Raw genomic sequence first — 14,016 nt, forward strand, 5'->3', positions numbered from 1 at the left:
GAGACATTATTTATAGATGTCTTTGTAAAAACAAATCTCTTTTTAAGGACATGAAACAAAAGGTTTTTTTTCTGATTTAACTAAACCCTGTGGACAGCAATTTTGTCTAAAATTGCCCTAAAAGTATAGAAACATTATAAACCTGCACACAAGTAGACTTGTACACCAAAAAACTAAAATGTCAAACAAGATTCCCTAACACCCCAGAACATTTCTTTAGTCTCACCTTCCCATCAAAGTTCAGGTCACGAATAAGCATTTCCTGTAGAGTTCTGAGGACTTTGATACAAAGCTTCTCGTCTGAGCTCATCAGGGCCTTTGTGTGTTGGATCAATCTGCCCGAACACACACACACACACACACACACACACACACACACACACAAACACATATATTAAAAACACACCCATAGAAACCACAGCACATTGGAAAGTAATCTCTGTCATTATTTTTATTTGACTGACTTAAAAACTAATAACACTTATTAACACCTCAATAAAAGCTTTATAAAATTTCTAACTAGAGGATAACCAATACTGGATTTTAATGATATCGATAACCAAGGTGGTGGAAAATGCCGGAAAACGATTAAAACATTTAATCAAATTTTGAGAATGTAAAAAAAAAAAATTATTTGTCTGTACCCATCATAGTAAGGAAAGACTTGGAGGCTACAAAAGTCCAAAATAAATAATATCCCAAATGCAGTTTATTGTGCAACCAAAATCACAATAATGACCAGTAAAAAGATATTTTTGATTTGGTGCATAACCAAATATATATATATATATATATATATATATATATATATATATATATATATACATACACACACACACACACACACACACACACACATACAAACACAGTATATTTCACCAGATGAGTTTTAATGAGGAATAAGTTATATAATTATTCACCAAGATATGAAGTTAGAGACACAATGTGCTGATGGGTGCATGTTTCCATAATGGCTAGTTGGCTGGTAAAACCAGTATATTGGTCTGCCTCTATTTCTAACTATTTAAATGTACATACATCAACTATTCTGCCCTACAAAAAGGTTAGTATGAATTTTGTAGGTACTGCTAATTCTAAGAGAGATATAACTACATTTTGACAAAATGTGTACTTATTGTGTTTTGCTTTTGCATGGCAGTGTTAATCTGTTGGGCATTATATCATATAAGTTTGTCACCAAAAACCTTGAAAGATACTATTCCATGCCACAACATGCTATAAAAATCTTTATAGAACAAATCTTTGGTCAAGCCATTCGTCCAACATCAGTGACTCACTTGGATATGAAGCCTCCTGATTCACAGCGTGTTCGAGCATCTGTGCCCTCCAGGAACAACAGCTCGGGCTGATGCAGCACATCCACCAGCACTGACAGCTCTGCATTCACCAACGGCATTAGACGTTCCTCCAGTGTGTTAATGATATCCTAACAGCAGAGTGTAAAAACCATTTAATGCCACACACATTTATAGACTAATATTTAATCAAACAAAATATTGCACAAACAACTGGTTTAAGCCTAACCATGTTTTCATATGTTTTGCAGACACACACACCTGTAGTTTCTCTATGATGTTTTTGTAGTCCCAGGGGTTGCTGGGAGCAGCAAGTCGTGTGAGGCGTGACAGGTTTTTGCTATTGTTGCTGGAGCGGGACAGTGTGCCGGAGTTGCTGTGACTCAACATCTTGTTGACTTGAGCCTCTAATTCCACTGGCAGAAGGATGGAATGACTCTTTGCTGGAAGAATAGCCACAAAGAAATCATGTAACATGCTTTCCAATATATTAAAGGGGCCTTTCACCTATTTTATTTTTTAATTTTGCCCCTATGATGTCCACTTCTAATGCACAGAAACTGTGTCCTTGCAATGCACAATACTTAAATTATGTAAACAATATGTGTGTGTCTTATTTCTTGTTAATTATATGAACAATATGTGTGTATGTGTCTTAAATCTTGTTTAAAGCAACCTGTATTTCAGAAAGTTTTACTTACTCGTCACTGACATAGTTCGGATGCAGGCCTCTACTTGGACTTTCTGCAGTGGTTGCAGCCAAGGACAGTCTAACAGACGCATAGTAGACTGCAGGAGCTGCTTTACTGTGGTGTGATGAGCCTAAATAAAATTTAAAAAAAATTATAATCCAATAATCTGTTAATCAATCAATAGCCAATAACCTTTCCATCTCTATGCCCAATTTTTTAAATGCAGTGCTTCTGCATTTACAGGCTACTGAAAGCATGAAGGAAACTTTAAGCAAAGAATAATAAGTGACATTCCCAGACAATAAAATCAGAGGTGGCAGAGAACAGAAATAAGACTATGAAAGATTGACGATGCTTCACCTCTGTGCTGGTGCTGTTCTCTGAGAAGGGAGAGCTGAAGAAGGCATTTATAGTGTCTAAAACCACCTGAATCACGTATTTCTCCAGTACAGGGTCTGACATACGTTTCTCACGTTTAGAACACACCTGAAACATCAATTAAACAAAGTTAATTACACTGCAAAGAGCAATGAAGCACTGAAACTCCACTCAGAACAAACAATCAGTTCATACATATTGAAACTCAATAATAATGATATATATATCATTATTATATATATATATATATATATATATATATATATCATTATTATATATATATATATATATATATATATATATATATATATATATATATATATATATATATAATAATTATTATATATATATATATATATATATATAGTCTTTTTTTTTATTTATTTTTTTAAAGTGCACCTACCCTGGCCATATCTGTAGTGAAGTCCTCAAACAGCTTCCAGATGTGGTTGCTGGTGTATATCTCCTTCATTTCCACTTCTGTGTCTACATAGCAGTGGTTCACAAAGTTTACATAGGCAATTTTCACCTGCAAGACATAAGAGTTTCTTAACCAAAGGCAATAGGCTTTATAGAACAATCTAGTTAGTGTTTAGGCCCTAGCAACAACTGTTAGACAAATAGGTTCCACAAATTAATGCATTCATTAGCTTTTGCAACTCATAAATCAGACGTAATCCTTCAAGATAGTTGAAAAAAACAAGACTTGTATTTCCTAAAAGAAATACCAGTGCTTGCAAGGCAGCAAAAGAACAGTGTTAAAGTTTCAGGTATAATTAGGTTAACTTAAGATTAAACAAATGCAAGACTGATCACAATTCAGTATGCAAACACCTTGGAAAGATAACCTATCAAAATGAATACACAAATATGCCAGTGACGTCGTCGCTGTCAAGTTAAGGGTGATTTTAACATTTCAAATTTCTTTTACATTTCTTAAACATTATAATGATTGCATATAAAAAATAAATAAAAGATGGTAACCCATAGATTGATCAAAGTTAACCCTAGAACACATGTGTAACTTCACCCTCCTTAAATCCATATGTGGGTCGAAAAAGACCCTGGAGAAACCTAGATGCTTATTATTTATAAATCTACTTTTTTTTTTTTTTTAAAGGAAAATGAACTCAAACGAAGATGTCTTTTATTCAATTCTGATGAATTTCAGAAATTTAAAAAGGTGTAGGAGTTTTGGTTGAGAGTGTAAAAAAGGCTGAATAACAGAAAAATGGGTAATTTCCATTTTTGTTGGTCAAATATAAAATGTCTCAATGTCATATGTATGTACAATGGTGCAGAATAAAATGTTTTTTTCACCAATATTTTTTTATTAACTTGAATATTCTCTACAGTATATTGCTGTATCAAACTATATCTCTTTATTACATGGCTCTCTGGAATACTCGATTCTGATTGGTCAATGGCACCATCCAGCAGTCAGATATTGCTCTGTAACTACCGCAAATCTTCTCAAAATAAATTATTTCAGCACAAATCTATATTTTATGTCCATGTATTTATTTATTTAGTTAGTTAGTGGCTTTGCGTCGGGGTCCAGATCACCCTCTCTGGGTTTATGGTGCTATAACAACCGGCTGAATGTACATTATCCTTTACATATTAATCAATGTAACTATTATTGTTGTTTGGAGTGGTGAGGCATACTAAAAAATACAATTTGCAGGTTCAAATACATTAAGAAGTGGTCCAGGAGCAATTACCATCAAACATCAGGTTGCTCAATGAGGACTGTCCCTGTTATAGGTATATTGTCAAGCACTTTGGATGCAAGCATCGGCTGAATTACAAATTTACATTTGTATATGTAAGGCATACAACACCTAAATATGAACCTGAATATGGTATATAACATTAATTTAAGTTAATTATATAGTATTTAAATTAATTATATAACAAATGGAAACTGAAAACAATCAATGTGTTACAAAAATAATAGCACTGTTAATCTGTTCTCGCTGTGTGGATAGACTTGCTGCTTACATGGCGCTAAAAATAAACAAATAAATAAATAACTCCGCTATGTTTGTAAAGAGATTTTGCATATGTAAAGTGCCTTGTAGTATAAACACAGATTACTTTCTTCTATGGAACACAAAAGGAGATGTTAGGCAGAATGTGAGGGACTGACAGCCTCAGTCACCATTCACTATTATTGAGTGGAAGAAAAGAGAACTTAAACAGTCTTCAAATTTCTATTTATAATCATGGTATTATAATTTTTTTCTAGTTATGATTCTCACATGGACTATTCAAGAGACAATAAAAAGAACAAGTTTGCCAATATGATGGCTTTTATGGAGGAGTACCTCAACAATGTTCTCAATGATCCATAGATCAGCCATATGCTTTGAAGGGGTAATGATGCAAATTCTCTTATAATTAAAAAAATATTAACCTAAATAAATAAAAAGTCAGTTCACATGATAGAAGACACCATAATTGAGGAATACCTGGAGTGGCAGTTCAAAAGACCACTTCCTGTAAAAATTATGTCTTAAAAACTAGATGCTGGGTCCTTTTTGACCCACATACATTATGCGTTCTATGGTTAATAAGAGGAATTTCAATCTACTCTAGTGATAGCTTTGCATGAAAGTTTGTGTAATAATAAGTAAACATTACATTTTTACCATCAGCCATTTACCTCTGTGATGCAGTCTTCATGTGTAATTACTCTCACCATGTCCTCTAGGGGCAGCAGAGATGTGCACTTAATCTCAGTGTAGACGTTTTTACCCTCTGCACATGCAGCCAGCAGCTCTACAAGAGAAATGTGGTAACGCAGCGGGCTGTTCTCCTGCACCCCCTCCCTCGACTGTGTCATCAGATCCACCATTGTGGCAAACGACGCCTTATCATTGTAGAACATGACCACATCATCGCCAGCACTGGTAAGCTAACACCGTAGAGAGATGTCATCTCACTCAGGTGATGTTTTACTGAATTTTTACTGTATACAGTTCACTGCAAGTTTACTATATTTCAATCATTATCACAAACCTCAGTCATGATCATGTCTTGACATTTCTTCACATATTTTCCCTCAGCCTTAATGATTGTGTGCAGGAAGTTGAGGTACTGAATATGGCGGCCGTGTGTGGCCAGGCAGTGGATAAAATGATGCAACACAGACTCACTGATCTCAGAACAGAGCTGGTAATTATTACTGAAAATTTGCTGCATCGTCTCTGCCTCTAGGAGCTAAGCGAGAGAAAGCACAACAAAGCAGGATTAAAGAAGGGATAGAGCAAACTAAACAACTATGTAATGAGAATAGAATGAAAGAGAATAAAAGATATTTAGACATTTGCTTCTGTGATTACATGTCCTGGTTACACATCATTACCAAACACATTATACAACCTGCTCATTCTACACCACACTATTCATTATGGTTTTCATGTAGTGCATAGCATACATTGGCCCCTAAACAGCTGCCCATTTGGACACTTAAGCCAAGCTTAAAAATTATGAAAAAATCTTTGCATTATACAACAAAATATCAAACCAAGTGTTATAAATTATAACTACACCTGTGGTTACTCTTCTATGACATCTGTGTGAACATGAATTAAAACATACTACACTTAAAAACATTTTGGAAGGGGGGCCTGTGTAGCTCAGCGAGTATTGATGCCGACTACCACCACTGGAGTCATAAGTTTGAATCCAGGGTGTGCTGTGTGACTCCAGCCAGGTCTTCGAAGCAACCACATCGGCCTGGTTGTTAGGGAGGGTAGAGTCACATGGGGTAACCTCCTCGTGGTCACAATTAGTGGTTCTCGCTCTCAATGGGGCACGTGGTAAGTTGTGCATGGATCGCGGAGAGTAGCATTAGCCTCCATAACCGGAGTCTCCATGGTGCCATGCACATCGAGCCACGTGATAAGATGTGTGGATTGACTCTCTCAGAAGTGGAGGCAACTGAGACTTGTCCTCCACCACCCGGATTGAGAGAGTAACCGCGCACCACAAGGACCTACTAAGTAGTAGGATTTGGGCATTCCAAATTGTGAGAAAAGGGGATAAAAAGTGGAAAAAAAAAAAACATTTTGGGTCCTGTAGGTTCTAAGCCATTGAAAGAAATGCCTCAGAAAAGAGAAGTATCGCTTGTTTGCATTCAGGTGCTACTTGCTTTAATATACAGTATTGTATCTAATGCAAATGCATTCAGATGTGTCAAAAAGTGTCCAAATACATTGTAGGGTCAACATATGTATTATAAGAGATCCTGCGTGATTGCACTCACCCCGGGGGTGAGAAAGAGGTTGAGATGTTTATGGAGGAGGGCCTGATTCTCCAGATTCCCTGTGCAGAACCTCTGCAGGAACAGGTGTGTGTACTTAATGATCTCCAGCATTTTGGTGTCAACCTGTTAACAGGAAAATCAAGTGTTTAGTGAGCGATATGATCTGCAAGAGCAGCACTGCTTCATGTCTAGTACAGATCTCATCTTTGTTACTTCAAAAATATCACAAACCCGATCGTAGGTTATCTGCAATAGATCCAGCATCACTTTGTGGGCACCCATATTCTTCAATAGCCTTTGTTGCTTCTTAAATACACCTGAACTGCACATTTTATTCAACCGCTCTAAGATCTAGGGTTTAGAAAGATTGGTTTACAAACACATTGGTATAGAAACACTGGTTTCTATATTTCTGAAGAATTTATGTCTGTCATCCAAACCATACAGTGGGGCCCAAAAGTCTGAGACCAGTGAAATGCAGCTTTCAGGTTTAAATAAACATTTTCAATGTGGCCTAAACCTTTTGGACCCCACTGTATAAGCACAGTCAGATAAGTGAACACAATATGAACCTCTTTGACGTTCTGGTAGCTTTCATTGCTCTTTTCCATATTCTGTTTCTTAGTGACTGTGTCCTCCTCTGGAGGCGGCTGCAAAAGAAAGAAAACCGAAATGAGCCTTTTTTCACCCATTTATTCTGTTATTCACAATGACATAAAGCTACAGGTTGCAGTACAGTCCTGAAGTTATCTACGGGACAGTGCAGAGATGCCCCACATTCCCCAGTGCATGCCACACCTCTGCAGGCTCTTTTTTGTCCTTCTTGTCTTTCTTTCCATCTCCCTCAGAGCTGCTTTTCTTAATGACCCAAAGCTCTGACTTTTCCACCATGGTGCGCAGAAGATCCAGATCACGCTTTATGTGTTTGTAGTTGTCCACATCCTGAGATGAAATGAGGAGCTGGACCTGAGAGAAGAGAAGAAAAAAAAAACAGAACAGAAAATGTCTCTAAAGAGAGATACAAGATGTCCTGATGTACCAGTGTGATTGCATTAGACCACCAGAAAGAGTGCCTTTGACTTTTGTGGCACAAAAAATTGGTTTGTTTTTTCATGCAAGAACCCTGTTTTTAAATTAAGGACACATCCTGTGTGAAAGCCCCCTTACATGTGAGTGCAAATACTTGCTATGGTTTGTTCCATGAGTATAACACATGACAAATGACTATCCGATCTGTATGGTGGTTTTACAGATTCTTATTACGATTATTATGATCATATTTCATGAATGATGAAACCAAGCACTTCTAATTTGTCAGCCAATTAAAAGCAGCTGTTAACAGTTGGTCAGATCAACTCTATGCATTGTAAAATCCATATTCTAAGCAGCTACTTTGTTATTATCAGTTCTCAGCCACAACAAGCTGTTGATTATCAGTTTTCACTATTGGCTTGGGATAAAATATTTAGCAAATCTGAGAATGTGCTTGTCTGGGCACTCTTTTTCCCTGTTCAAGCCTGTTTGTGTTTGTTTCTGTGGGCTGTACATTCTACCTGTTTAAAGGTATGAAGGACTTCTTGTCTTTGACTAAAATGTTTGAAGAGCAACTGCAAAGCTCCAGATACCAACGGAGGGTAGTTGTGCATGATGAGGTGGATCAGAACACGCAGAAACATACGCCCGCCCTCGTCATCTACCTCCAGAATGCTGTTCCCTTTACTTCAGGGTAAGAGAAAAGGTCAATAAGGTCAAAAACGGTCAATAAAATCCTAATGACCCATACTGGAAAAAAAATAAGTTGAATAAATTGCCATTTAGCATACCCGATTCCAAACATGGCCTCTGCCTGCTCTCCAATTTGTTGGAGGTTGATGGAAGCTGTTGAATGTAATAATACATAAAGAATTAAGAAGAAAATAAACAAATAGAGTAGGAAGTTCAATCATTCATTGGGAATTCTCAATGAGAAGTGGTGGTGGTATAGTGGTCAAAACCACATAACTGGTAAACTGTTAATCAGAAGGTCGCTAGTTCGATCCCCACAGCCACCACTATTGTGTCCTTGAGCAAGGCACTTAACTCCAGGTTGCTCCGGGGGTATTGTCCCTGTAACAAGGGCTCTGTAAGTCACTTTGGATAAAATCGTCTGCCAAATGCATAAATGTAAATGTAATGTAATTCCCAATTGGGAATAGGATATTATGATTCATTTTCCCTCAATAAACAAAGTTTTAAACAACAAATGAGCATTACTTCTGAATTTGTTTTTAAATCATGTATACTTACATGAGAGGTCTCCACTAATATCAGCCTTTACATAGCCTAATGAAAACTGTTTTATATATGAATGTGGAAACTCTGTTGCTATATGCTGCTATATGATTACCACTCAAGTTCGAGGAATCACAACAGCATCATGCTGTGCGTTTATCTGAACAATAATTACCCTCATTCTCCGTGCAATGTGTTGCATCTGCATCACCCATAGGATAGACCTCCACAAACTCCTTCTTGAAGACGGAGAGTAGGAAGGACAGTCGATAGTCCAGCCGTACACTGAGGATGAACTAAGGAAAACTGGAAGTTGTTTCAGATGTTTCCAACTATGATAGCACAAAGCAGTTTCCTCATAAACATCTTCATCTATCGCCGTACCTACCTGTAATATCTCCAGGATCTTCAGTTTGGTGTCCATGACAGTGATGTCCTGCGTGTCAATGCTGTCTTTACTGCCAGCCTGGCTGTCTTGAGCGCCAGGGCGACCAGGGCCAGCAAAAATGGACTGCTTTCTGCTCAGCACCATGGTGGACATCATCTGTCCCATGCCATGGATGGAGCGCCTGACATTTTTACCTTGGAAATATGATACAAGATGAAAGATCCATTTTACTGGACATTCTGGAACATTAACAATGGAATTCTAGCTGGTTTAGCTCTGTCTTCGTGGATCCAACATAAATGATTAATATATACAGTAGATGTAGACTGATAAATCGGTTTTACAGATTAATCTGTGCAGATAGTAGCTTTTTAGAACTATCGGTTATTGTCAAAAATACAGATGATATTGCTAATATTTTTTTATTTGTTTATTATTCTTCCGTGTTCCACTGTGGTTGGAGCTGAAGGATTTTACAATTAGAACGACTTGGTTCTGCAGTTTTTATCCTCACTAAAAATGCATATTTTATCATTTTGAATAGATAATCAAGTGTTCAAATTGAAGCAAGGGCATGCAATGAAAAATGCAACTACCTTATATGGAAACAAGCACCCGTCAGGACATACAGTATATCGGGTCTCCAACTTGATATCTTGTGAATAATAATAAAGCTTATTTCTCATTAAACTTCATTTGGTGAAATATATTGTATATAAACAAAAGCCTTCTTCTGGTGAATATACAGGCTATAAAAAGCTTAACTTGGTTAATACATAATAAAGATCAGTCACCAGTTCACTATTTTTTAAAACTATCAGTCAATTAATTGATTATTGGTATATACCACCACTTTAGCTATTGGTTACAGCAAAATCCACTTTCAGTCGACCTCTAATATTGAGAGGCCCCAAAAAATATATTTCGACACTTAAGTCACATTTAAAAATGAGTGAATTTCATTGTATTAACAACTAAATCTAGCAAGTGTCATCTGCAAACAAATAAATCAAGAGAATTTCTCGGAATTAACTTACTCTACTGAGCCAATTTTTCAAATTACTTTCAACCAACAGGTGATTTTTAATGGATATATGAAGTCAGTTCCCCTTCAAAATCCCAAAAGTGTCCTTGCACAGAAACCCCATATGTAGTTCATCAGTATTTGAACATTATTACATTTTTAATCATAAAAAACCTAAATAAAATAAAATAAAATAGGTTTGTGTGTGTGGCATGTTCTATATTTAACATAAATGCCACTTTGTCAATATCTATTGTAATGGCATTCAGACGTTCAGATCTTAAGTGTCAGAATTCTTTTTGGGGCCACTGTAAATCTGAGCTGCATGAAATATTGTATGAATTAAGTACTTCTTCTCAAATACTAACCACTGCCATCATCACTGCTAAACGTGGCATTGATGGCTGCAGGGTTCGGAGTGCAGTCTATGATTCCCAAGAGCGTGCGAGTCAATCTCAGGAGCTCAAAAAAACTGTAGAACCCAAAGTAGATGAGGTGCCTTGCCAAGCTCACCACCTAACAAACAAGGTAAACAAAGCACCTTAAAAATATATACAGCAATACTGTAATTAAGGAATGTTAGTGTAAACAAGGTATGCTGTCTTGTGATTTCATTTTAATAGCAATACTTACCTCATATGTTAGCTTGTTTTTCTCCTCATTGGCAAAAGGCAGGTCATCATTGAGAACATTGTTGAGGTACTCCTCCATAAAAGCCATCGTACTGGCAAACTTGTTCTTTTTATTGTCTCTTGAATAGTCCATGTGAGAATCATAACTAGAAAAAAATTATAAATACCATGATTATAAATAGAAATTTGAAGAATGTTGAAGTTCTCTTTTCTTCCACTCAATAATAGTGAATGGTGACTGAGGCTGTCAGTCCCTCACATTCGGCCTAACATCTCCTTTTGTGTTCCATAGAAGAAAGTAATCTGTGTTTATACTACAAGGCACTTTACATATGCAAAATCTCTTTACAAACATAGCGGAGTTATTTATTTATTTGTTTATTTTTAGCGCCATTTAAGCAGCAAGTCTATCTACACAGCGAGAACAGATTAAGTAAAATTTCAAATTTAATAAGGAATTTTAGTTTTATGTTAAACAGAAACTTTTTAAACATGTTTAAAAATGTCTGATAAGCTTGACACACATAGCTGAGTAACCAAAGAAAATGCAACAGAAATGTTATTGCTGAAGGTGTGGGTATGTGAACGCACTCTTTGATGCTGATAGAGGTGGGGATATCTGTCCACAAGCGAGCAAACTTGATGGGTGTCACAAGTTCCTGAGGGTCACGGTCAACGTGCGCATGTAGCATAAGTCTACAGAAAGACGCCCGCAGATCAAAGGGGAGACTCTCATCCATCATACAGAGAGAGAGGAGCTCCACATCCAGCTGCTTTGAGATCTCATCTATGGCCAGATACTGCCGATCAAAACACATTCGTGCAAACAGCTTGAGCTGGTACCTAGGAAAAAAAAAAGCAAAAGTCCGTGAGCAGAGGATAACATGTTTACATTTTTACAACTTTTTCAAAGTCTTGTTAACTGCTGGCACTGTCCAGCAATAACATGTAAAGGCCCAGGTATCCTTCACTTTTGTGTGCTCCAGATCGGATCATGCCTGGTCGACTGCGTTGCCTTTCAAAGTAAACTATTCTGACTGCAAACAGCACGAACGCATTCGACACAAGCACACTTAAACTGCTTTTCAATACTATTTAAGTAGTCAACGGCGGGTGAATGGACCGCCACGCGCAATCTGTGCTAATGACAAAATTTGTGTCACGCATAAGGGTGCATGGAGGGATGACCAATGCGGACAACTGAAGTATACTTTAGCCTTAAAGGATTGTGTAAAGCCAGTTGATCATTAGCATAAAATAAACATTACATAAAACATGTAAAGCTCAATGCTGTGATCAATCAGAATCAAGTATTCCAGAGAGCTATGTAATAAGTTCTAATAGTAATTATATAGAAGTTCTTTGTTATTTCTCTTTTCCAGTAACCTACCTGTAATACATTAGCACATTTTCATCATGCACATTCCCTTGACGGGACTCTTGAGCAAGCTGCCGAATGCTCTTCTCATGTGTCTCGTTTGCCTTCTCCGACCAGATCAGCCAAACTTCATCATCATCTCCAAACTCTTCCAGGTAATCAGAGGTGTGCTGAACCTCTTTAGGGGCTCGCCGTCTTCATAAACACACACACACACACAAAAGCACACAACACAATACAGACATACACATAAGCACACAAGCAGATTAACAACCTCTTCGTTGCTCAGGTATATCATCACAATTATTGTACACTTGTGTCAACTCACTCTGTTTTCATGAGAATATCCTGGTTCTTGGTGTCCAGCACACACTTACAGATCAGCTCTTGAGTCACTGCAATCGCAACATTATTGGACACACAGAGGTCTGAAAGATAGTCCAGAAACCTAGAAAACAAAGCACAAACTGCATGGAACAGCATTAACAGACAATCAGATTAGGAAATGTCATATTGGATACCATGTTGTCATCTACAATGCTTAAAGGGATAGTTCATCCAAAAATCATTCTCTCACCCTCATGTAATTTCAAACTTTCAAAATTGTCTTCTGTCAAACTCAAAAGATGTTAGGTTAAGGTTAAAATGTTAGCCTCAGTTCACTTTCACTGAACCTTTATTTTCCACACAATTCATACAGGTTTCAAACACTATATGGTTGGGAAAATTATGACCAATGATTCATTTTAGGGTGAACTATCCTTTTAATAACTGAGAACACATAAGACAAACAAAACAAGATTTTAAGTACTACTAACTCAAACAATCAAGTACCGAACTATGGTTGTGGGGTATACCCATAAGCCCTTGTGCTTAAATATTTTAAGTACATTTGTATGGTCAAAAGGAATTTATTGGGGTATTTATTTAGTTGTTCAGAATTCATATAGATTTTAGCTCTTTTTAATATTATTGATGTTGTTTTACTGTAATTTGTTGTTTTATGTAAAGTTACCATTAGTGATCAGTGTTCCCTTTGGTGAAGTTGGATCCAGTTCAATCCATGTTATTTTATCCCTGTGCATGTGCATAGATGAAGAGCAGCTTCATCTGCACTTCTTTGGGAATAAAGTTTAATGACTGACCTCAGTTAGAAACTTTAGATAAAAGTTAATTTGAAACAACGTGCTATTAGTTGTTAAATCGTATTTGTGTGACATAAGTTTTTAAGCAAATACATTTGAAAGAACTGATCCATTTGTAAATATCTAACAAAGGTTTTCTAGTTATGCTGACCTAAAATGACCATAGGTTGGATTAACTTAAAAAGCATGATGCAAAAAATGCTACATACATTGTAAAAGTAAATCCAACACATTGCACTGCTGGAGCAATCAGGGTTTATTTCCATGACAGTAATGGCCAATTCCTCACAGTGTTGGTTAATGGCATAGGTTGACTGACCTGGGCTCCCTGTTCCTCCGCACGAGGATAACGAAGGTCTCCACTTCAGTCTTGGTGATGTGTTTCTCCAGTAGCTTGCGGTTGTTGTGAAGAAGGGCTGTGATGGTGTCCTCAGCCAGAATATCATAGCCAATCTGAGACTGCATCATTCCAAACTGTTTGGCTATGTGCTCCTTTAAGACAGGAGAAAGGGGGATGGG

At 37.0% G+C, this 14,016-nt stretch overlaps 1 protein-coding gene across 4 annotated transcripts in view; it reads right to left on the reverse strand.

Moving 5' to 3' along the window:
- Positions 1–14,016, reverse strand: part of LOC127630804 (inositol 1,4,5-trisphosphate receptor type 3-like) — a 48,354-nt gene that overhangs the window by 14,710 nt on the left and 19,628 nt on the right. For all 4 annotated transcript variants that reach the window (XM_052108596.1, XM_052108598.1, XM_052108597.1 and 1 more), the window contains exons 16-37: positions 13,817–13,989; positions 12,681–12,800; positions 12,365–12,547; positions 11,566–11,817; positions 10,976–11,120; positions 10,711–10,858; positions 9,319–9,512; positions 9,106–9,226; positions 8,483–8,537; positions 8,213–8,378; positions 7,458–7,625; positions 7,232–7,309; positions 6,891–7,010; positions 6,660–6,782; positions 5,411–5,611; positions 5,055–5,306; positions 2,790–2,915; positions 2,369–2,494; positions 2,018–2,138; positions 1,578–1,759; positions 1,299–1,447; positions 227–335 (exon numbers count right to left, since the gene is read on the reverse strand). In XM_052108596.1, the coding sequence (XP_051964556.1) occupies positions 227–335; positions 1,299–1,447; positions 1,578–1,759; positions 2,018–2,138; positions 2,369–2,494; positions 2,790–2,915; positions 5,055–5,306; positions 5,411–5,611; positions 6,660–6,782; positions 6,891–7,010; positions 7,232–7,309; positions 7,458–7,625; positions 8,213–8,378; positions 8,483–8,537; positions 9,106–9,226; positions 9,319–9,512; positions 10,711–10,858; positions 10,976–11,120; positions 11,566–11,817; positions 12,365–12,547; positions 12,681–12,800; positions 13,817–13,989 (3,312 nt within the window). The remainder of the gene's footprint in view (positions 1–226; positions 336–1,298; positions 1,448–1,577; positions 1,760–2,017; positions 2,139–2,368; positions 2,495–2,789; positions 2,916–5,054; positions 5,307–5,410; positions 5,612–6,659; positions 6,783–6,890; positions 7,011–7,231; positions 7,310–7,457; positions 7,626–8,212; positions 8,379–8,482; positions 8,538–9,105; positions 9,227–9,318; positions 9,513–10,710; positions 10,859–10,975; positions 11,121–11,565; positions 11,818–12,364; positions 12,548–12,680; positions 12,801–13,816; positions 13,990–14,016) is intronic.

The sequence above is a fragment of the Xyrauchen texanus genome, chromosome 37, assembly GCF_025860055.1.
Source record: "Xyrauchen texanus isolate HMW12.3.18 chromosome 37, RBS_HiC_50CHRs, whole genome shotgun sequence".
Classification (NCBI taxonomy): domain Eukaryota; kingdom Metazoa; phylum Chordata; class Actinopteri; order Cypriniformes; family Catostomidae; genus Xyrauchen; species Xyrauchen texanus.